At 35.3% G+C, this 24,597-nt stretch overlaps 1 protein-coding gene across 3 annotated transcripts in view; it reads right to left on the minus strand.

The window, feature by feature from the left end:
- Positions 1-24,597, minus strand: part of NBAS (NBAS subunit of NRZ tethering complex) — a 155,168-nt gene that overhangs the window by 13,754 nt on the left and 116,817 nt on the right. For all 3 annotated transcript variants that reach the window (XM_087946859.1, XM_087946851.1, XM_026674297.2), the window contains 7 exons: positions 24,180-24,430; positions 21,935-22,269; positions 20,495-20,716; positions 19,080-19,282; positions 15,523-15,612; positions 6,991-7,186; positions 2,210-2,349 (listed from right to left, as the gene is read on the minus strand). In XM_087946859.1, coding sequence (XP_087802985.1) covers positions 2,210-2,349; positions 6,991-7,186; positions 15,523-15,612; positions 19,080-19,282; positions 20,495-20,716; positions 21,935-22,269; positions 24,180-24,430 — 1,437 coding nt within the window. The remainder of the gene's footprint in view (positions 1-2,209; positions 2,350-6,990; positions 7,187-15,522; positions 15,613-19,079; positions 19,283-20,494; positions 20,717-21,934; positions 22,270-24,179; positions 24,431-24,597) is intronic.

Consider the following 24,597-nt stretch of genomic DNA (forward strand, 5'->3'; position numbering starts at 1 on the left):
TATAAGAATCCATACAATTTATCTATAGAATTAAAGATTAACATTTTGTTCATTCTCTGCCTTTCAAATTCCACATCCATTTGTCTCTAAATCCACCTAGGGACAGGGTTTTGAATTTCAGGCACTATGTGTTTATTATGGGAAATTAAAAATGAAGTTGTAATTTTTTTTTCTGGATCAAGATTAATAGAATGATGAAGAGGAAGAATCATACATGGCATTAAACATTCTTATTTTTCTCTTTAATCAGATTGTGAACTATTAATTAATAAACTAAAACAGCTTACATTAGGAAAGTGCTACGCTAATTATTTGAAAAGGACTAATTTTAATTCAAGCACCTAACTTATAAAAGCTATGAAATGTATAAGAAGTCGTAACATTCATCATCTTTTTTATGCTTCAGGAAAACCAATGGCTGCTGTGACTAATGAATGCATTATATGGAAACAAAGTATTCTTCCTTGTCAGAAATGTTTTATTCATATGTAAAACTATGCAAATTTACATGATTGGGTACATTTTGGTCAAGGATGATATCTTTGATAAAGTGACAGTTTTTCTTTGAAAAAATCCAGAGTTAGTCTGGAATGTGACAACTCAATAAAGAGACCAGATAAATAATTGAATACATAACTGAATTAACACTGTGGAAAGTTAAGGCTCCAGTCTGCCAAATCAGTTCAGTGATAAAGCATATTATGCCACAATGGGGGTAGTTACATAGTTGCAGAGATGGACTCTTCCAAAATACTCATATTTCTCATAACATCTTCTGTAAACACCCTTCTCTAATTAACAGGCATAAGCTTTCAGTAGTTGTTGCCCACTTCATCAAATGCATAGATTGACTAAACTCCCAGGATATTTAATTGTGGACTACAAAATAACCATTTTGGAAAAAAGAAATTTTAACACTGTGGTTGAGCAAGGGATTGTTGAACTCACATATAGTAGTACATCAAAAATAGGCTATCTCTGAAGGTCTTAACAAGCGCAATGTTTTAACTGATAATTTTTAATCTGTCTTTCATGTAACCTCCATTTGCATAACCAACCTGTCTTTTCCTTCCTTCCCTATTCATTTCATCTCATTGGAAATCCTGCATCAGTTTAGCCACTCTATCCAACTGACCAAGCAAGAAATAGGTAATGATAGATTGTGCCTTTTAATACACTTTGTTGATTAGAAAAGATGCCATTAGATAATTAGGCTTGTTCTGAATGTTGGTTTGTGATACTTAAATAAACCCATTGTGTTTGTTGAGATCTTGAAAGGTAGCCTGAAATTTTTTGATATTCAGCAATCTCTCACTGAATTGTATTGGTAATGTTTTTCCCCCCTTTCAAGATGGAATGTCCTAGAAGGCTGAAATACTCTGATATACCCTTTGAGTCAAATTTCATATTCATTAATTCTTTTGTGAAAAGTTTTGGTTAGTTTTTCTATGTAGTATCCATAGGGGCAAATGATGCCAAATATTAGAGGAAGAGCAGGTGAAAATATCACTGATCATGTGTGTCAAGTTGTTGGGTGTGTGTGTGCAGGATGGGGCTGTTCATATATAATGTTGGGGCAAAGTACACATCTGGTCATTTTTGGCAGGGTCTGATTCTCATGTTAGTATCCTTGTTGTGTTGTTGCTCAGGAGAATCTGTATGCAAGTTTAGACCTGCCACCAAGCAGCTAAGGAAGTGAAGTGTTCCTTTCTAGTTGGGTTGTATTAGCAATAACAACAGAACACCATTGTCACCTACAGTTCACAGCTTAAGCCACTCAAATGTGTGCATGTACATGTATGTGTGTGCACACGCGCACACCTACGTATGTATGTATAATGTTTAAAAGTCTGAACCATTTTATTAACTTCTATTAATCTTTCAGAAAATGTCTATGCATTTTAATTTGAATTTTGTGGGTCACTGATCATCATCATTAATAGGTTTATGGACTCTATGAGAAAATATATGGTATTTTTTGCACTTCAAAAACAGCAAAGAATTGGGGTGGCCTAGAAATACCATCAATCAACTACTCACTCAATTAAAGAGGCAGTTTCTTACTACTTAAAAATAACAAGGGAATTCTACAGTCATTCATTTCCTAACAAATGGAAAGTACATGCAGAATTAACATTAGGATAAGATCTACTTTAAAATCTCCAAAGGTATTTTGAACTTATGTTAAAATGCAAAACAAATAACTTACATATTTGGGCTTTTCATAGGAGGCCAAGCTTGCAGAAGCATAACTAAATGCTGGAATTCTTCATGTTTCCCGCTATTTTCCAGAAGTTTCATGAAGAGAAGATACCTTTTTTCTTCATTGTCAATCTCTGTTATGTCCACCTAATAAATTGGGAGAAGTAACAGCTCATAATAAATACAGATGTCAGAGTAGAGAACATAATTATCCAAATATTAGTTGCTTAGACAGTTAAATTGGTGGCATATTAAACAAACAAACAAAAAACCGAGATATTCTTTTATTAAATCGGGTTTGTTTGTTCCCTTCAAGTCAATGTTTAATCTTGGCAACTGCACGGACTAGTTCCTGTAGTTTTCTTGTCAACGTTTTTCTGAAGTGGTTTGCTTTATTTTTTTTACCTTTTCTTACAAACCCAAATAGACTATCAAGCACATACTTTCACTTCAAATATATCCTGCAAGATTTCCTGGTTTCAGTAACAGAAGCAAACATGAAGGAGGACAGACAAAGCCACAGATATAATGGAATTAGCTTGAAGAGATTGGAGACAAGCAGAAGCTGAGGGAATCTTTGCATAATGGGGCTTTCTCTAGCACCCAGGGGATAACTGAATTCTTGTTTCTTCTTGCTTGGTTTAGTAGTCATAAGGCAGTTTATTTGCTTCATACCACCAGAATCCCTGCTCTAGAGGAATTGTGTAATAGATTCTGGTAATATGCTTCTATGGTATTTAATACTGATTCAGCAGTTAATTTTACTTACAGTATCCTTCATGCTTTATTCTCCCATTTCTGCTACCAGAGATGCTTTTAATTCAAAATGGTTAAATCTGTTTTATTTATCAATCATCTCACCTAAAGTGACTCTGGGCAGTGCACAAACATTTGATGTGAATAGATTTCCCAAGGTGTACAATATTATTCTTCTGAGTAAAATAGCACCTAACTTCCCTTAAACAGGCCTGCTAAGCTGGCGGCCCGCGGCCTGGATGCATCACGTGCAGGCCATGCCCACCCCAGCTACGCAAAGGTAAAAAAAAATCGTGATATGTCGCGATACGTCATATGATGCGATCGAGTTTGACACCTGTGACTTACAACAAGTTGTCCCAAGACCATTCCCAGCTTTTGATTTTGAAGGGATGTTATAAGGAAGATAGGAAGGGGCTTCAGATAAGGGGCCTTCTATCCTCATCCCTATTAGTAAAGTGATTGATTTGGAAAAAAATGAGGCAAAGCAAATAAAAATGAAGTCCTTGATCTCTTTGTAGTTCTTCCAATTCCATAGTTCTCTTTGGATTTGCATTTATTAGAACCTGAAAATTCATTTAATATATATAAACTCAAACCAACTATTTCCCTTAAGAAAGTTCATATTAATAGAAAGCATGCTAAAAGGATCTTTTGATTTATACATAAAAAGAGGGTTGTGAAAATCATCAAGGTACATAGCAAAACAAACCTCAAATATAAAATATAAATTATACTTTAGAGAAAAAAAGCTGTTAAGAAAACAGAAATCTGACAGGAAAGAGCTGATAATTCAAAAACAATCCTTTAAAAAGCTGGAAATCTGAATATTATTATGAGAATATGTTATAAAGACTTCTGTACAAAAAGCAAATAATAAATACTGATTTGTTAAATATTTGATTATTATTGAACATATCCTGCTATAATTAATACAGAAATACATCAATTTATCAATAAATGTCTTATAATATTCAAACTGAAAAAGGCTAAAATGTTGAAACAGTTATTTCTCGTTTACATTTTTTTTATTCTCAATGTAAATTCTGTAATACTTGATTTCAGATCTGATTCTAGAGAACTTTGTCCATAATGATACTATTGAAATACTAATTTTCATAAGCAGTATCAGCATTTAGAAGAATGAGCTTTAAATGAGTTTCAGAAACAGGGCTGCTGAAGCATATAATATGAGGAAGCCAAGCATTTTCTTTTCTGAAAATTTAAATTATCCTTATGCATTTGTTAAACACCATAAAATTATCTGTTCATACTAGCCAAACTTCAAATCAATGGCAGATTTATTTGTATCCTAGCAAAACCCATGTTGATTATTTCAATTCAGTTCTTCACTGAAATGTGAATCTGAATTACTACAGCATTAAAAGTAGAATTACAAACAAGGCACTTGAGAGAAGATTCTAATTGCTATAATACATTCTCAAGTCCAATGAAGTTCTAGTAAAGATCTATTAAATTCATATCTATTCACAAGAGAAGGCTTCTTGAAAACAAGTCAAAGATAACATATGCTTTCATCTTCAGGTACAGTGTTACAATCAAAAGAAATGAAAATGGAATGAAATCCCTCCACTGATTCACTATATTTTGTTCTCCCACTGAGATTTCCTTGAATTACATATGTAATTATGTATTTGTCATTATGAATTCATAAGAAAAGCAGTGGCTCTTTGATTCATCAAAAATGGTCTTGAAATAGAAGATACTGGTTGATAAATGATTATGCCATTCTTTTCTAAGAAACTCAGAATAGGATAAATTACTTGTTCTTCTTGACTTAGCTCATATTTCTATACTGTAACTTATATAAATTAAAGATCAATGTTCTAAGCATCTGAACTAGAGAACAGTAATTTCCCTTGTAAGGGCTTCAGAACATGAAGTTCAGTGTATGCTATTACATATATAAAAATTACAGCGTAATCCTATTTTCTCCAAGAGAGTAAACCAATGTCTACAACATTGGTTGTAGGGCAGGGCAAAATGACTAAAATCTGCCATTTGTGTTTATTTGATTTGAACTAGGCTTGGGTCAAAACACCTTCTCACTACTTCTTTTTAAGCAACTTTTATTTTCCCCTCCCTGCTGGTGAGAGAATTTAAGTTAAAAAGATGACCTAAAATTTTTAGGTAAGAAGTAGGAATAATTGTGTTTACAGATCCAGAATCACTCATAGACCGTACATGGCATGTATGGCATCACAGGCGGCTTTTAAGAAGAGATTGGACAGCCACTTGTCTGGAATGATATAAGGTCTCCTGCTTGTGCAGGGGATTGAACTAGAAGACCTCTAAGGTCCCTTCCAATTCTGTTATTCTCCTTTGAACTGTCTAAATATCTTCCCTTGGGGATGGAACAGGGGAGAAATGTTTATTTCATTCCTATTTACTGCCACTCTTATCTCAGCCAATTGCTATTTTTTATGCATAATTTGTTGTGTGTCTATGCAGTTTAAATCAGGGGTCTCTGTTATAGGTGAAAATTTGGTTATTACACCTGAGAATATAAAGAGCCGAACTGAAGCCATTTTGTGTTCGCAGTCTATTTATGTAATGTATTTTCTGCTAGGAATAATACCAGATTGCAAAACTATGTACTCGGCATAAGTTAGAGGTATGTGCTGGGGTGCTCTGACATTATAAATCACATTAAGAGATATTAATGGTTTTCTTATAATTTTCTAGTATTTGAATAACAGAAATCTGACTATAATGAGAATGTTGGAAGTTGTCCATGAAAGGTTGGAACTTTCTTATGAAAACGTTATACAACGTCCATATACGGGAAACAGGAAGTGTTATGTAACCATGTGATTTGATAAACCTATAATATAAGCTGTATTCACTAAATGGAAATGTCTCCTTTGCTCCTAAACATGGTTTTGGAGTAGAGGGGTCCATGCTGCAGTATTTTCCTTAATAAAGCATCCTATGGATCAGATTATCAAAAGTCTGTTGATTCATTTTTATGTACTTCTCACAGTCTCCGACCTTGGCAACTTTAAGACTTGTGGACTTCAACTCCAAGAATTGCTCAGCCAGCAAAACTGGCTGAGGAATTCTGGGAATTGAAGTCCACAAGTCTTAAAGTTGCTGAGGTTGGAGACCCCTGGTTTAGATCACACAAGTAAGAATTAGAAATAGCTGTAATAAAACAATACAAACATTGCATAGGCATTTATTTGCCAACGGAATAGTGTCACTGAAAACAAATCCAATTAATTCAAGGGGGAACCCAAATACCATTCCATAATTCAAAATGAAATCAGGGGCTACATACAACACATAGAATGTTATGTTGCAAAGTGCCATTAACACTGAATGCTTCAGCTGCCATCCTACAGTAAAAGGGTACCAGAAGACAGCTCAGCATATGGTTTTAACCAACTTTGGCTGATGAGAAAAAAACATAAGCAACACAAGAGCCGATGAACAGTTGGATGGGAAGTAATTACTTACATAATTTTTAAAGAAACACATCCAAGAAGAAAGCAATGAAAAACAATGAAAAACAATATTCTTGTTACCAGGAAACCTATCTGGATGTACCCATGTAATAACCCGGAACTGAGCTACTTAAGAGGAATGCCTTTAAGTATTACAAAAGACAAGAGAAAAACGAAATATAGTTCAGTTGATCTGAAAACCCTTGTACTCGCTAACGGTTTCCTGCTTTCTGAGAACCATATGCAATTTTAATAATGTATACTTAATATTGACTTATTTTCATGCTATATGCTCAAGAGCTATGTCTTTTAATTTACAATTTTAATTTTAATTTTATTAAAACTCATTAACAAACAGGAATTAGAAAATGAAAAATCACTCCAGATATTTATTGGTTTAAGAAAAAAAAAAAATTAGTACAAACAAGCTCCTATTTAACAGATTTGAGAAGAAACACGTAGGTGCTCTGTATGCCTAAATGATCAATGAAGGTCCAGCAACTACTGTTTTATAAATAACTTGCTTATTTGTAAAGAAGAAACATTGCCGTATGAGATTGCCTACCTGAGTATGGGGCCAATAGGCTTTGAGAACAGCTTGTGTTCTAAATAGTATAAGCAGCTTGCTATCCTCGTCGCTTAGGTGAAAAGCTTGCTCCAAAATCTGTAGCACTCTTATGCGAGGCTTCACTGGTAAAGAATCATCTCCACAGTAGGGCCTAAGCCAAGCCAACAAATCATCTGAAGACACCAGATTCTCACTACAATCAAATCAAGACACACATCTGTTATTATTGGTTTTCATCTAATCGTATTCCATTAACAAATTCTATTCAGGTCCTTCTTGAATTAAGACAGCTGTCTCCAGCCTTTCCAACTTGCAAACCAGTGGGGGAAGAAGACAGAGGATAGTTCTGAGTGAGCAGCGGGTGAAAATATGCAGAAATTAAACATTGAAGTACCTAACCTAAAAACTCTCAATAGATAGCAGACATCCTAGTATTTATTTTTAAATTATTCTTAACATTTATTCATAAGCAGTTGATAAATTAATTAAAAACTTAAGTTGAGAAAGCAGAATATCCTAATAGAAGCAAAGTAGTTCCCAGAAACCAATTGATTTGTCAGGAACAACCAAAGATTTCCTGTTCAACATTTTCAGCAGCTCTATTATTACATACTATCAGAAAGTTGCATTACTATACTTTTGTTTTGCCAGTTCTGGGTGTTTTTAAACAAATTCATTTTCTTTCTTTTTTTTTTTTTTTGTAAATTTTATTTGAGTTTTCACAAAGAGAAAAAAAATACAAATAAAACATGTTTTTTGAAAGTAGCGTAATCCCAGGTTACATTTCTTCGTACAGACACAAATTCAGGTTCATGCTCATTTTTATATTCTATTCCATATCTTATTACAATTTTACATTTTCAGCATAGCTTCTCCCCTCTTTTAATTTTCTCAATTTTATTTTAATTATCTCATCTCAATTCAAATCATTGTATTTATATTTTTTGTCTGTCCAATTTCAATTATCTATTATCTTTTCTCATTAAACAAAATCTCTCCTGTAGTTACTGATTGGAGTATGATGCCTTTATATCTTTTAAGTTTATCCATTTAACTCTTATTTAGGCTTCAATATATACCCTAAAGTTATAACATTCAATATAATACATGACTTCCATTCAGATTCTGCTTGGTACATTCTTAAAATACACACTATATTCTTAAAAAAAAAGAAAAAATTATAAATGTATGTAATTAAAACAACATATTCCATTCCAATTCAATTCTATCATTAATATTAATATTCATTAAAGTCTTAACTTCTTTAACATTACTTTTTAATTAAATATCATACTTCTATGGGAACAATTATAAGCTTTCCATAGTTACCGTATTTATCGGCGTATAACACGCACTTTTTCCCCCTGAAAATAGGGGCAAATGATGTATGCGTGTTATACACCGATATAATGTTAAGAAGCCTTCGGTGAATGCTGCTGGGATCGGGATCAAGGACACAAATGAAAGAAGGGAGGGAGGAAGCAACCGAAGCCTGTCCTTCTCTCTGGGTCAGCTCTCTCAGTTGCTCTCTCGCTCCTCCACCAGCACAGGAAGAAACTGCTTCAAAGAAGCGGGGGGGCTTTTCCTGTCGCCTCTCCCCCACCCCCACCCCGTCCGCCCGCCCGCCCGCCCGCAGTGCTCCGTTCTGCCTGCCTGCCTGCCTTCGTTAATGGTTGAATCGGAACAGCTCGGCTGAGTAAAAGAGGTGAATAGTTATTATTCCCAGCCGAAGCTGCTCCCAAACAACCAGAAACTAAGGCAGGCAGGCAGAATTTTTTAAATTTTTTTCCTGAAATTTCCCCCTTAAAATGAAGATGCGTGTTATACGCCTGTGCGTGTTATACGCCGATAAATACGGTAATTCCTCCCTCTTCACTTATATTTTATAAAACATTAACTAATTAAAATGTTCCCATTCCTTCCTAATTCAATTTTCTCATTTATTTTATTTCACTTATTTTATTAACAAACATTTCACTAAATTACACTATTTTATCCCTCATTTTAATCATACGTTGTTTCCAATTTTCTAAAGTTATTTCTTTTACTAATATAACAATACAATCTTATGTACCTTTACAGAATCCCCTTTTCAGTTAGATTTTCACCCATTATCTCTAAATAGGTCCTGTTTCTCTATATCTTGCTCCAGTCCTTCTTTTCCTTTCCTTCTTCCCTCTCTTCTTCTCTTTCCCCTTTTTACCCCCTTGTCTCTCTACCTCTATTTCTCTCTTCTGTGTTCCCCTTTTCTGTTGCTTTCCAGTATTATACTTATTTTTTGAATTATTTTTCTTTTCTTTGGTTGTTTTTTTAAATCTTAAATTCTCCATTCTCTTTCCCCCCTTTCCTTTTTCTTCCATATAAAATTACTTGTTCATTAAAGATGGCTTCTTCTTTGTCCCAGTCTTCTTGTTTTGCAGACGTTTCTTCTTGTTTTTCATAGTTCCAAATCTCCATTTCTAAGAATTGAAAAACAAAGCCAAAAGAACCCTTCCCTTCTTGTGCATCTTCTTTGTACTTTTTAAGTTCCATTTTCAATTCATCCAGAAGTGGTGCCATTGTATAAATTTTTAAACAACCACCCGATTGATTTTAGTCATTCAAATGTAATAACCAAGAATCCAAAGATCACCAAATAATCCAAATACACGCAAGCTGTTTCTTTTTGCTCTTTTTTTTCCACTTTCTCTTCCTGGGGTTACTGTTTAGTTACAAATTTTCAGTTAAAATGTATCTTTTAGAAGTCTTGTTGAAGTTTTACTGTAGAATCTTTTTAATTCCAGGCAGTCTCCTCCCTCTTCCAGATCCTGCCCTTATTCTTTTTCTCTCCCTTCCTGCTTATGAAAAAAAAAAATTTAGTGTCCAGAAATCTTTATTATCCCTTTGGCATTTTGTTTTATTTTCAGCTTAATTGCCTATTGTCAAAGCGGATTTTTCCTATTTCTTATTTAAGTCTCTTAGTTGTCAGTATAGGGAAGGAGAGAGAAGAAAAAAAAAGCCAAACCTTTCCCTTTTCACTTTCATTCGCTGCTTCCGACTCTTCTTTGGGAGTGATGTTATTTTTTTGTAAGTTTAAATTCCAGGGTACCTTAGTTGTTGCTTTTACAATTTAACCCGGTCAGCCAAAACTTTCACTTCTTATCTTCCTCCTGCACATTCTTTTCTGGTCAAGTTCTTCTTTGTGGTGGCCATTTCTGACTACCGCTGCAACCGCCTTCGGGAAAGGGAGTAATGGCCAGCTGAGGAGGAGAGATGCAGCTCTCCTCAACCCTGCTGGCAGTCTCCCCCCTCTTCACCACCTCTACGGGGTGGCTTAGCCCCAAAACCAGCTGGCTCGGGGCGCTCCAGCGGCGAGCACAGATCGAAGCCTCGGAGAGACGAGGTTTTGGTCTGTCATGGAAGAGACTTCAAACCGGAAGCCGGCACAAATTTATTTTCAACGAAATTATTTTAACATCTCCTTATGGCTATTTTTCATATAACATAATCTACGTTAACTGCTGGTCAGGAAAATTAAGTAGCATTCTGACTACACAAAGGAGACTGTGCGTTTCTTGTCACTAGAGAAAATCTGTACTCTAGTGCCTATTCAGTTTTTCAAACAACACTATTTATATAGTCAAATGCCAAAAGCTGCAGAATATAAAAAGGAGGTATCTGCGAATTTTTGCTTATTGACAAAAACAGAAAACAAAACAAAATTGAATTCTTGAAGAAGTAAAGTGATCAATTAGAATAAAAGAATCGAGAAAGGCCATGGTAATTAAATTATCTATATGAACATTTAGCCTTCTCAAGCCCCCTCAGGTCTATCATTCTTTAAATTATTATGTGTTCAAATTCAGAAAGCAAAACTTTGAAAGTTGCTCCTGCCAAATTGTGACATTTTCTACCAGGATTCCCATTTGTTATGTTCTTGATTTAATTCATTTTGCAATGCTTCTTTCTAACAAGTTTTAGATCATGTTGTTGCCAATCTGTGGTTCAAGGTATACTTGTGGGAGAAATCAGGATCTTAGCACAAGAAAATAGTCAACTTGTTGGTTTATGTTTAGTTCCAACAAGCCTAATGCTCTACTTTGCAGTCAACCTTAGGTTGTACTCTACCCCTCTTCAGATTCCTCAAAAGTAACTACTGTATTTTTAGCTCCCCCCCCCCCACAAAAAAGTGGCTTTACAGTGTAGATGTGCACTTAATTCCTGATTAGCATGAACCTCTTTGGGACACAATCTTTATCTGAAAATAAGATGCAAATACAATACTTAATCCATACTAGTATGTGGAAGCTATTGAAGTGGCATGCTTTTCCCACGTGTTCTCCTAGATATGCTTCATCATGTTGCCTTTTACCTGCCCAAACCTGGAACCAAGCCATATTGAACAGAATATATTTTACTCTCTCCTATTTTCAGCAATAACTGTTCTACAACATGAGGTACTGCTTCTTTTTAATACATTTTATTCACCCACAAATCCTTTAGGATTAGTCTTTTAATATCTTCCTCCTCAATTTTTTTTTGAGGGAAGGCTGTGGAGCTGTCTTTAATTTAACCTTTCCTATTTTCTCCAAACAGCTGCTCTTATTCTCCTGTGCTAGAGTTAATCCATTTGAGTCTGATCTGTTCCTTCAAAATGTCACATGAATAGCAATACTGCAACAAGCAAAATGGCACTTTCTGTTTATTTTAAAAGTACACAAGAAGCAAATTAGAGAAAAGAAGGCGGAGCCTCCTCACTGATGAACTGTAGATCATGACTCTCTGCGGCTATGGTCCGTGCTCTTTTGTTGGAGAGCCCTGATCATTATGATTAAGGGCTGAAGCTGCCTTGGAGGGGCGACGGAGTAAGGGGAAGCCGCAAGCCAGGTTGAGGGGAGCCGCATCTCCCCCCTGGGCTTGGTCTTTTTGCCCCCGAAGACGACTGCAGCGGTGGTTTAAAATGGCCATCCCGAAGAGGAGGACTCAGCTCGATTAAGATTTGTGCAGGAGGGAAGAAAGAGGTGGATAACATCGGAACCGGGACAACTGGGCAATACAACTAAACAAAAGTACCCCGGGATTAAGGTAACATGGAATTTTTAAGAAAAGAAAAGTGAGTGGCAAAATTACAAAGAGACAGGGAAAAAAAATATTTTTGACAGCTAAGCGGGGCTTCGAAATGGGAAAGGAAGAAGCTGGAACTAAAGATTTAACTAAATTGGACTAAAATATCTTGGGAATAAACAGGCATAAAATAAAGCTGGACTTCAGATTGTCAAATAATAATAATAATAATAATAAAGTTTACAAATTGGAGACTGGACTGTGCTGGAATATTGAGGTTCGAAAAACCCTAAATAAAAAATAGGGGAAAAAGGTGAAGACTTTGTATAATGGAGAGTGCCACCTTTTGACAAAAACTCGAGCTCAAACAAAAGGGAAAGCATCCTGTTTCTGAATGAATTTGTGTGGATATAACATTAAAGAAATATTAAAACAAAGTAAGAATCTTAGAAAATGAAAGCAGAACCAGAATAAAGAAAAAAGCAAGGAAAGACTGACTGTGGGATTGATTGATGTTTTTGGTATAGACCCTGGGCTGGAATAACTGAGAACTTTAGAAAATTGAAAGAAGAAAGAAGGAAAGTAAAAGTGTTTTTTTTGTGTTGACTTTAACGATCATAAAATATAAGAGTGTGTAATGATGATATCTCTTCGGGAATTAAAAATGGAACTTAAAAATATGAGAGAATTACTACAGCGAATCACTTTGCTCTGTGTTAGAAAAAATGGAAATGGCGATTGAAGAACAAGAAGAAAGAGCTTCAGAGGAGGAGGAGTCGATTCAAGAAGACATTTTAAATAGACAATTAACACAAAGAACACTACAAAGAAGTGGGGAAAGAAGGAAGGTTAAAAAGTTGAGATTTAAGAAGGCAATCAAAAGGGGGAATATCTGTGAAGTCAGGAAAGGCAGAAAGACCCAGCAGAAAAGGGGAAAGGAAGATATTAAGAAAGAAAGGGATATAAACTGGAATGAGAAAAGATATGGGGGAAAAGAGGGGGAGGAGAAGCAGTAAGAAACAGGTGCATGAAATAAAGAAATACGGAAATAGTAAAATGTTGAAAAGAAATAGTTTTTTCAGAGATAATGGTTGATGAATTAAAAAGGGGATTCTGCAGGGTGACAAGGGGTAATAAGAATATTTCTGCAATTAAAAATATCTAGAAAATAGGGTAATATAGATACTGATAACTCTTATTAAAAATCAAGGGGGGGGGGGGGAAATGCTGCGGAATCCAAATGAAAAGATGTAATGATTATTATTGTAACTTCTTAAAAATAATGGTTTATTGGGAATCAAGATGAGGGAATAAAGGTATATTTTAATCATTGAGGTGTCACACTCAAAACAGTAAAAGGGGGGAAACCTATACTTGTGGGGTTTTTTTTAGTGTTAAAATTTGTATTAATCTAGAATTTATAAAAAGAATGTGTAATGGAAAGGGAATATGACAGACTAAAGAACCAACTAAATTAATAAGTTAATATAGACTATTAAAAACAAGGAGAGACATTGGTAACTTTATTATTATTATTATTATTATTATGATTATGATTATGATTATTAGGCAAATACATATTGTTTATCTTTATTTTTAAAATAAATATTAAAGGATTATATTTGAAATAATTGAAATGAAACAAAAAGATGTTTCGATTGAGATTAATGAAAGAGGCTAGAATTAATGTGTTTGTTTCTCTCCTTACTGAAAATTTGGAATGGAAAAGGTAATAATAGAATTAAGTATGCATACATGAATGTTTAATTGCTGTCATATTTGTATGTAAAGGTGATGACCCGGAAATATTTTGTCCACTAAAAGGAGATTTTTCTTTTTAATGTGAAAAACTGAATAAAAATTTGTTTAAAAAAAAAAAAGCAAATTAGAACAGGAAGTTCCCTAGAAATAATTGACTAAATAATAATAATAGCTGACTACAAAGTAAAAAAAAACTATGTTATTTCATTATAAAAGAAGTAGCATAAGCTGTAACAGGTACAGATGACTTTTCTTGATCTAATACACAGACTATATCTTGAATGACAAATCTGTGGTTTGATGAAACATACAATCAAACAATCTTAATAAGATGCTGTAGGACTTATTCAAGTTATCAGGAAAACCACAGGTAACCATCTCAGGCAACCACCACCCATTTTACTAGCTCTAAAAGACTATATATCTTTATTTGTATAAATAATGCTTGTTATATTCACTGATAATATTTCAACTTGACACTGGGTTTTTTTTCAAACGAAAAGAAGCAGCAGGTAGCATGTGATTTATATTTGAAGTAATACTGCTGTAGTCATTCTAACAAGACAGATGAGAACATAATATCATCTAGAAGACACCAATTCAACCTGTCTGAAAGTGCTGAAATAATATAAGCTGACAGTTTAAGTTATCATTTCATAAAAACTTCAAAATTTATTTAGCCTATGTACTCTTTTTCCATCTCTCAAAGAACTGGTGCTAAATTAGAAATGAGTTTTTGGAGGAAGTGACATTTGGAATGTAAATTAAAAAGTTGATAAATTAAAAAGAAAGCAGTTGAGGCCTTGGCTTCAAAAGTTAGGCAAGCTCATTTTTCAGATAACTATATCTTCCGAAAGGTAACAATTTATATTTAGTTCCTACAACATCTGAAGGATACAAAGATAAATAATGTTTCATGGAATACAGATCTAAGACCTTATTATAGTAATATTGGTATTTCAAAATTTGTCTTTCTAGTAGAGTTTTATATGGATCTGTGACTAGGTTCATTGGGCTTTTCCCTGGGGAAAATGATAGCATGCACAACAAACAGTGTAATGGTTCTTTTGGAACTAATAACTTGACAAGTTATAGCAGGATGGATATGGGAAGTGCCTATCTGAGAAAGTTGGCTGCCAAACATACAAAGTGGAAATTTAAAGGCTACAGATCCACTGGTTGGTATGGAACTATCTGATTCCAACAGAACATATGGGACTACATAAGAACGAAAGAGAGTGAGAAAGAGAGAGAGAAATGAGAAAGGATAGTAGGATGCATACTATCATAAAATGCATAAAAGGACAGATTCCTGAGAAAAAGCTACAAAGCTGCAAGTTTCTGAATAGGGCACAGAATAGGACTCTGAAATTAAACATATGGATGTGTGAAGAAAGCATTTCAAATTTGGTAGGAAATTAGTATGGACAACAAAACCAGAAAGCATCTCAAATCTGCTGACTATCTGCATGAGTAAAAACACCGTTGAATATAGCATACAAGATAGGAAACAAAAGTAAAATATTTTTTGGCATAGGTTGCAAGTCTGCTCATAAGCTGGTTCCATTTACTCTGCTACAACACCCTTCTGGTTTTGGGGGGATCCACAGCATCATTTCTAAACTGTTAGATTTAATCCTGGTTTTTACAATTAATTCAAATTTGATGCATATTCTTTTTTAGCAACTGTAATCAAGTTTCACATTAAACCCTCAAAACTCTTACCCATTTTCAGCACTTGTGTGGACAGCAGAGACAATGTCTTCCAACATCTGAAAAGGATCTTTCTGAAAAAAATGCTGCTCACCCTCTTCACTGTCAAAGGAGTAAAACAGAAAGATGCTTATTTGAAATCAGTGTTTTAGAAATCTTAAGTCCTACATGTATAAACATTGTGTGCTTCTTATCAAACACTACACAAGTAAAAATTATATGAAAGATACACTGACTGAGTTTATCCTAAGTTTGTTTGCTTAGTTTTGGTTCAATGTGATATGTGAATCCAGCCATTTGTGGATCTGAAAACAATTTATGGCTTACTTAAGCTGAATGAACCCAAGTCTTGTTTAAAAAAGCCCTGATTTAGTGCTACTATGAATTCAACTTTCATAACTGGCTTTGAACTCAACTTTCATAACTGGCTTTCGTAACTGTCTGTGTAGTTCTTTTAAAGAGAAATTAAGACACAAGATCCCCTCTAATTAATAATAAAAAGTATTTTATTTCATTTGTCAGGAAAGTTGTCACATTAATCAGTATTAACAAACCACAGCTATAAAAACAGTAATATGAAAGCATGTTAAAGAACTATCTGACATGTACTGAAATTGCTTTGTTGGTTCAAAATCCTGAACAATTAAGCATCTAAAGCAGGGGTGTCAAACTTGTATTGTCACGTGACGTATCAGGACTCCCCCCTTTGCTAAACTGGGCGGGGGCGGGGCCAGCACATGATGCATCTGGCCGGCAAGTCTGACACCCCTGATCGAAAGGGTTATTAAGGCTTATTTCCCAAGAACCACAACAGTAATAATACTGAGATCTCTGCAAGATTCTTGGCTTCAACTCTGTTAGAAATTTTTCTGGCAAAAAATACATTCAGAGTATAATTTTCTCATTTCAAGCATAGAAACAAGCTATACCAAGTTTTTTTAAACTGCTTCTATTGCATAACTACTTAATTTCTTGGAAAAAGGGGAAAAGTTTACGACAATAGGACCTTCGCAAAGCAAGCTGTTGATAGGGTCATGCTAACCCCAGTTTAACATGTACAGATTTAAATATTACTGTCCACTTACCGTATTTGCCGGCGTATAAGACGACTGGGCGTATAAGACGACCCCCCAACATTTCCACTCAAAATATAGAGTTTGTTATATACTCGCCGTATAAGACGACCCCCCCACTTGGAGGCATGTTTTTCAGGGCAAAAAAGTTGTCTTATACGCCGGCAAATACGGTAGTTATTTTGATATTATACATATAAATTCGTATTTACATGTGTCTGTCTATCATTTACCACTAAGACACTGTGTAAGCAACATACTTACTCTGCTTTACAGCAGTAAAACTAAATTGAGTAAAAAAATTGAGTAAAACTATATGACCAATTCAAACATCCAGGGTAAATTTCATTTAAATTAAAAAAGTAAACAGATAACAGATATTCAGAGTTGGAAGGGACCTTGTAGGTCATCTAGTCCAACCCACCCACCCCCGCCCAAGTGGGAGACCCTACATCATTTCTGACAAATGGCAGTCCAATCTCTTCTTGAAGGTCTCAAGTGATGGTGCTCCCACAACTTCCGAGAGAAAGCTGTTCCATTGGTTGATTGTTCTCACTGTCAAAAAGTTTCTCCTTATTTCCAGGTTAAATCTCTCCTTGTTCAGTTTCCATCCCTTATTCCTTGTCTGGCCTACAGGCGCTTTAGAAAATAGCTTGACCCCCTCCTCCCTGTGGCAGCCCCTCAGACCGCTATCATGTATAAACAAAATATACAACTAAATGTAGAAGTATAGAAAATGAAATACAAAATATGGAACACAACAATTACATTTATTTAAAATGTGGATAATTAACTAATCATCCAATATTTACACAGTGTGTATGTTATTCTGTGTTGGGAGTGAAGGATGTTTGAACTCTCTTAGATGGACTGTCTAAAGAAGCGTGTCTCGGAGTAGGCAGGCGTTACTCCAGAACCCTGGCCCTTCCCGGCGGAGTCCCTCGGGCTTTCCCGCAACAGAGTCCTCTTGCAACGCGTCCACTAAGTCAGCCAAACGATCCCGGCGGGGTCACCGGAAACGCCCTCCAGAAATCCCCGGGGCTGCAGCAGCAGGGCGGAGTGCCAGGGGCCGTGGGAGGAGCAGGAAGGCGGGCAGCCTTCACATGGCCCTGCCTGGGGCTACAGGAGTGACCCATGCTCTCGCTCCCCCCAGTCGCTGCAGCCTCGGGCGGAGCGAGGCGAGCGGGATTCAAACCTGATTCAGAGACGCGGGGAGGCTCTTGGCGGAAGCGACGCGGGGATCCGGGAAGCCAGAGGCGCCTTCGCAGCGCCCCACAAGCATCCGAAAGCCGGCAGTGGATATACCGTATTTGCCGGCATATAAGACGACCCCCCCACTTGGAGGCATGTTTTTCAGGGCAAAAAAGTCATCTTATACGCCGGCAAATATGGTAACAGTTCAAATATTTCATGAGTGGAACTTCAGTATTTTATGCTTAAACTAATTCCACCGATTAATTTGTATTTAATTAATTACTTTGTATTACATAAGTTCTACTTCTACATTTACTACAGTGTAGTAATTTATATATACTTTTATCAATGTTTTAGAAACTTCTGAGATACTAAGCATTTTACTGTTGCAGTTTAGTTTTTAAATTTTCTCTACCAATATTTTCTTTTATGCTTTCAAGATGCTGCCTGATTAATTTCATGCTCTCACATTGCTTAACTATGTGTGGTAGAAAAGGCCAGTAAACAAAAAGGTAAGACTTGTTTACTGTTACAAAGAAAGTACTATATTTCAATTCACTCTTAAAAAGTATTATGTGAGAGAGTATCTAGACTGTTAAGCCATTTTCGTCTTAACATTCAGTGAAATTAGTTAGAAGCTCATCAAATGGTTGATATATTTGTGGTCATGCTACAGCTAATGCCAATTTATAATCTGAAAAATATATCAAAAAGTATAGTTGCTGTTATTCATGAAGTGCAAATTTTCATGGCTGCTATTTATTGATGAAATGACTTGTGGGTAATGCTGTGTAAGAGAGTGAATATATGCTGACATTTCTATTGCCTCTTTAATAATTGCCTCACTAATAAGTATTCATAAATATCCAAATAATTTAAATGAGGAGAAGTGTTATCAACTGTCATCTACTTAGCCATTAGTGACTGGTTGTGGGCTGATTAGATACCAACTCCCACCCTTTTCTTTTAATGTGCTTTTTAAAAAGAATATTGGGCACTTTTGTAAAGACCCAGTATAAAATAGTTTAATGAAATAAATAGAACGCAAAACTTCGAAAAAAGAAGTTGATGTATGTAAAACATCACCATGAAAAGAAGTTGATGTATGTAAAAGCCTGGCATTAAGTACCTACTTGCTTACATAAATGGATTTTCTTCAAAAGCAAAAGCAAAGCAAGGAACTTATGATACAATTCTATATATGTCTTTTTTTTTTTTTTAAAGGTTGCTATATGATTATACCGTGTCAATTATGTTTAACAATACACTCTTAAAAGTTCTGAGATGCATAATTTAACTTGCCTCAAAGCAGCTATCACTCTGATTAGAGCTGTCTCAACCACATCCCTGGGTGAAAGTCCTAAATCTCCAACAGCAACATCCAATAATGTTTTTATCATGTTCAAAGGTTGTCCATCCAAGCACATTGTTACAACTTGTTCATGGATTCTTTTCTTTTCTGACCGTGATATATCATATTGATAGCCATAGTCTCGCAGAATTTTCTATAAGGGGAAAGCATTTAAGTCACAAAACTCAATATTTATTTCTGAAATTCAGATTTCATTGCTAACCTGGAAATGACCTTTTCAGAAACAATGAAAACAAAAAGCTCCGAACTTTATTCCAATAAATTATGACAGAAATCATTATTCTTATTCACACCCCAAAGCAATCTGTAGAATTAATCTCATAAGAGTTACCTTGGGGATATTTATGGTATTATATTCTGTGTAGTATGTAAAACAAAATCCACAACTTCCTTTTCTACCTTTCTTTTATAATTTTATTAATAATACAAAAATTACCATCAAGCAAAACTATTGCAGAATCCAAATCTATCGTAACACTGTCCTACCAGGCAGCTAATAAAAATAAATGCAGATAATCCTGCAAGATTCCATTTGGGTCAGTCACCGGGACCAGAGGTTTACTCTTCCGAGCTTTCAGACTCGTGCTGGAGCTCATTCTCAGGGAACTTCCCTCTACTGGAATACATACACATACACCGACCTAGATTGGATCTTGCAACATTGTCCTGGGACACATATATTTGCCTTCACAGGTGATCCTCTTTTAAAGATCACTCCCTCAGTGACCATTAAAACCTGAGAGAGCTGAATGAGTGATAGTTGCAATTGATTCTTGAAGTTCTGTCTATCGTAGCAACCTTAGGGACACATGATCGTGATCTGGGAACTTGACAGCCAGCCTGGATTTCCAACAATTGCAATGTCCTGCAGTCATATATTTGCAATGTGCAACCTTCCTGCTGGCTTCCCACAAGCAAAATCAACAGGGGAGCCACGAGAAAGTTGAGTGTTACAATCACAAGATCCTTCCTTGATGACCCATGTGCTCCTCACTTAAAGATGATAACCAGGGACTGCCAGAATTGACATTATGAAGCAATGCAGTCACATTATGTTGAGCTTTATGACAGTATCACTTAGTGATAGGCACTCTGGTCCAAATTACCATAGTTAAAGTGAGGAGTACCTTTCCAAGTTTTAAAAAGAAATGAAAAAACAGTGATTCTGGTCACCCAAATTATTTCAGCGTGAAATTAAATCTGGCTACTTTTATGGTATGTTTTACAGAGTGAAACAAAACTAGATGAAGGCGGATGGGAAAATGTATTTAGAAAACTAGCACAGAGTTTCTACTGTATATGATATATAATCTTGATTTGGTTCAGCTAAATCGTTTTCACCTACCTGGTCACTGGTTTTCAGGTAGGAAATAAAACTATTACTAAGGGTTTCCAGATGTGCAAGAGACTGCTGCAGATGATTCAAAACATCTTCATAAGTGATTTGCCTGTGAACCGCAGCTTCTGTGAGGTCCCCCTCAGAAGCTCTTTTCCCAGCTTTTTCAGCTGAATGTTTCATTGACTTTATGGCTTTCTTTGTCATCTCTACCCGGGAGTCGACTGACAGCTGAAAAAAAGATAATGCTCAATTCATCGTAAATTGTCACTAGCATTTATAGTACAAGTGGTGCTTGAATGCACATGAATCGGGGATACTGAAACTGAATAATATACATTGATTAAAAAATTTCCTCTATATTTTTTTTAGTAAAGAACCAGAATGTGTTAAATGTAACAGAACATGAGCAAGAGAAAAATTTGTTTCTGAAAAGAGCTTTTGCCTTCAAAGTCTAATTCCATGCTATTTCTTTTTTCATGCCTATGTTTCTCTTGAATGATTCCATTATCTAATTTTTAAAAACATTTAAAAACACACAAGAGACAAAACTACTTCCTTCCTTATAATAGCCTGTGGAAATCTTCATTCTTCAACTGGTTTGACAAATGCCTCTGAAGCTGTTGAAGTATTCCACTTAAAATAGTATTTTGAGTCAAGAGCTCAAAAGGATTAACAAGTAAACAAGGAAGGCAGTAAACTGAGCAATCCCATTCTTTCTCCAAATGAGTTTTCAAGCAGCTACATATTAGGATTTTCATAATGTTACTATGTTTGGTTGTTACCAATTCCTCTACCTCAGACAGTTAATAATTTCTCAGGGGGCAAAAATAAACTGTATCTCACTCAAGGACTTAAAAAAACCAGAAAGTTTTTCCACAGGGAGTTCAGAATTCTCAATGCAAACAATCTAACTCCATGGATCATGCAAGCCATGGTTTGTTTAGCCATGGTTATAATTAGATAGATCCACATAACATACTAAACCATTAAATGTTCACACAGATTATGGGTTACTATGAAGTGTAAATTTAGTCATTATATCTACTGTATAGTGAATATCAATCTTTATTTTTTACTGTAAAATTAAAACACAAAATATTTCCAAGTATTGTAGAGAAGTGTACATAGATAATCATCTTTATGTGTGTTCCTTGCTTGAGAATGCCTGGGAATCAGAACTTCTTGAAAATAAGTTATTGCTCTCAAGTAGCCTATTTTTTTTTGCCAACTTGGATGGATCCAATAGCTTCCATTATTGGAGCCTCTTCCTGACAACATTCAAATGCTGATTTTTTTAAAAATGATAATTTGTTTTGATATTTTCCATATATTTTTCTCTGTGCTTTGCCCAACTATTTAGAAACCCTGATTTTTGTCTATGTCCGGCACTTTTTACACTAATAAAAGGAAGTCATACACATAATGCTGTTATAAAATAATACTTACTTTGGTGACAGCCTTTGAAGAAAAAGTAATTTCATCCAGAAAATTGATAATATCTCCTGGGTAAAGTCTATCAAAGTATTTGGCACATATGTCATAAGAATGAAGCCATTCTGGTGGGGTTTCTGGAACCTTTTTAATCAGATGGGAATCCCCTTTCCAGAACACTTTTTTAATCAAGGCAGCATAGACAGAGCTAGGAGAAAGCAACCTTCCATCTTTTCCTGGGATTTTAGGAGCAAGCTTGGAAATCGGCAGAATATTTTGACTTGTGAGGATCGGATCCAAAGCTTCCAGAGGGTCTGCATTTTCTTCCGTTAGTTTTTTATAATTAAGACCTGTCAGCCAAAAAAAAAAAAAAAAATGAGCAGCAGTCCTTATGGATCAACTATGTAGAAATTGAAATAAAATGTGAAACACGATTTATGGATGTCGGGATCCGATTACCAGTGCATAATTTTCATCATATTACAGTAAATACTTTCCTCCAATTTAAGGCATGGAATATTATGTTATTATGCGATGCAAGGTTTTAACAGAGAAACAAGTAGGCAGAGAAAAGGAGGGAGGAATATCAAAGCCTCAAAGAGGAGACTCGTTTAACTTCCCACTTCATGAGCTTTAAAGTTGTTACAACAGGATAAAGTGATATAAATTTGTCACTCTTCCTACCACTCCTAGATCAAAATTACACATGATGACAGTTTTACCAGCCATCAGTATGTTCAAAGGGCACTAAAAAGAATTTTCATGTGTACTAAATTTTATGTTTAAAACACTTCTGGACGGAGGAGTTTATCTATTGTATAGATGTGGGTGAATTCTGTTCTAATTAATCTCTCTTAGATGGCATATTCCCATACACTTTTATTTAGAAATAAATCCCATGGGAGAATCTTGAATAAAAATGACCATAGCTTCAGTATACTTTTGTAAGTTTTGGCTAGAACTTGTAGCAGGCATGGGAACTGGGAACTGGATGTTATCCGGGGCCAAAACTTCATTAAAACCCCTTCATGACATCACTCCTTGTGCACCACTTCTTGGTGTCGCCCATTTTTCCAGGGATAATATGAGCAGCCATGTTTTTCTAAACTCTCTTCACAAAGAAAATGTTCCATTATTTATTTTCTCCAATGGGAAAGATACGTATTGGACAAACTAGAAAAAAAATCAAGATTTGATTATGCCTTCCCTGGTTGATAGTCCTCAGGCCTGATCTTTTCTCAGCTAAGAAAAAAAATAGTGTAGGTGAAATGGATCCTGCAATTCATCTGCAAGGCGAAAATAAGCAGGTCAGGAAAAGTCAGGATCTATTCTGTTGCCTCATCATTTGTACCTATCATATTGGAATGGACAGTCTAATAGAGTGGAATAGCCCAGGGAATACAGGTTTTCCAATCCTGTTTTAAAGCAGCGGCTCCCAGCCTTTTCTTTGTATAGGCAACTAAAATAAAATAGTACTATATAAAGCCAAAAATTGTACACAACACCTGCAGTGCCATGATGCATATGATTACTCCATTGTTCTGCAACTATTTTTTTTTAATAAAAATGACAGAAATGTCACAGTCTCCAAATCCATTTTTTGAGAAATGGTGGTAGGCATTAGAATCATTGGATATCAGTCTAATTCTCAAACTGAGGCAGTAGATGTGGTCTTAATGTAAAATATAGGCATCCCCTCCAGAATATCATCTTAACTTATATATAATATGAATCAAGTGAACATATCTACTATTACCATGAATTTAAGCCAATGTTCCCTCATAGGAAGACTAGATTGTTAAAAAAAAGTATACAACAATCTTGTGCATTTCCCATTTTTCTCCTTTATCTGTTCTATCAAGGTGGTCAATCATGGATCTATCTATCTATCTATCTATCTATCTATCTATCTATCTATCTATCTATCTATCTATCTATCTATCTATCTATCTATCTATCTATCTATCTGACAATGAATATCAGTGTCTGTGCTCATCTGCAAGAAGTCATCACTATATAGCACAAAGCCATGACAAAAAACATACCTTTATATCAATTAGTAAGTATCAATTGCACGGTCTATGAAGTAATGTACTAATTACCAAATTAATTGATCTCTATATGCAACTTTCTTTCTAATCTTAGGCAGAAACAAGCAGCTACACAGAAGATTAAATTCATCAAACAAGTGCTGAACTGCAGCCTAATCTTTAAAGGCATCCAGCTTTGCTACGTAGTTATGAATGTTAACAACTTGTACCTGGTGCAACCGCCTTGAATTTTTTCAGTAGTCGTATGTGAGTTTCAAGTTTGATGGTGTCTTTCACAAATTCAGAGCAAACACAGTTCTCAAGAAGTGTGAAATAGTAGAGTAAGCGCTGGTGATCCTTTCCTTCAATGATAGGATATACATATTTGGTCATATGCTCATGAAATGCTTTGGGAACAGTTTTCAGAGACTCAAATAGGCCAAGACTTTTTGCCCGGTCTTCTATTGCAGCTGTGGACAAACTGCATGGAAAAGAAAGGAAAATGTAATCAACGAAACAACATCGATTTATCGATTTAATTTCTGCTGAATACTGGATGATGTTATCAATATTAAGTATGAATTTTTTTTCAAAAGCAGGGGTTCTTTGCATTAAATACTAAGCTATCATCTGCAAACCAATTGTCTA

Source organism: Notechis scutatus, chromosome 1, assembly GCF_049901735.1.
Source record: "Notechis scutatus isolate UNSWTSFEM ecotype Mainland chromosome 1, rNotScu1.2, whole genome shotgun sequence".
In the NCBI taxonomy this organism is placed as follows: Eukaryota; Metazoa; Chordata; class Lepidosauria; order Squamata; family Elapidae; genus Notechis; species Notechis scutatus.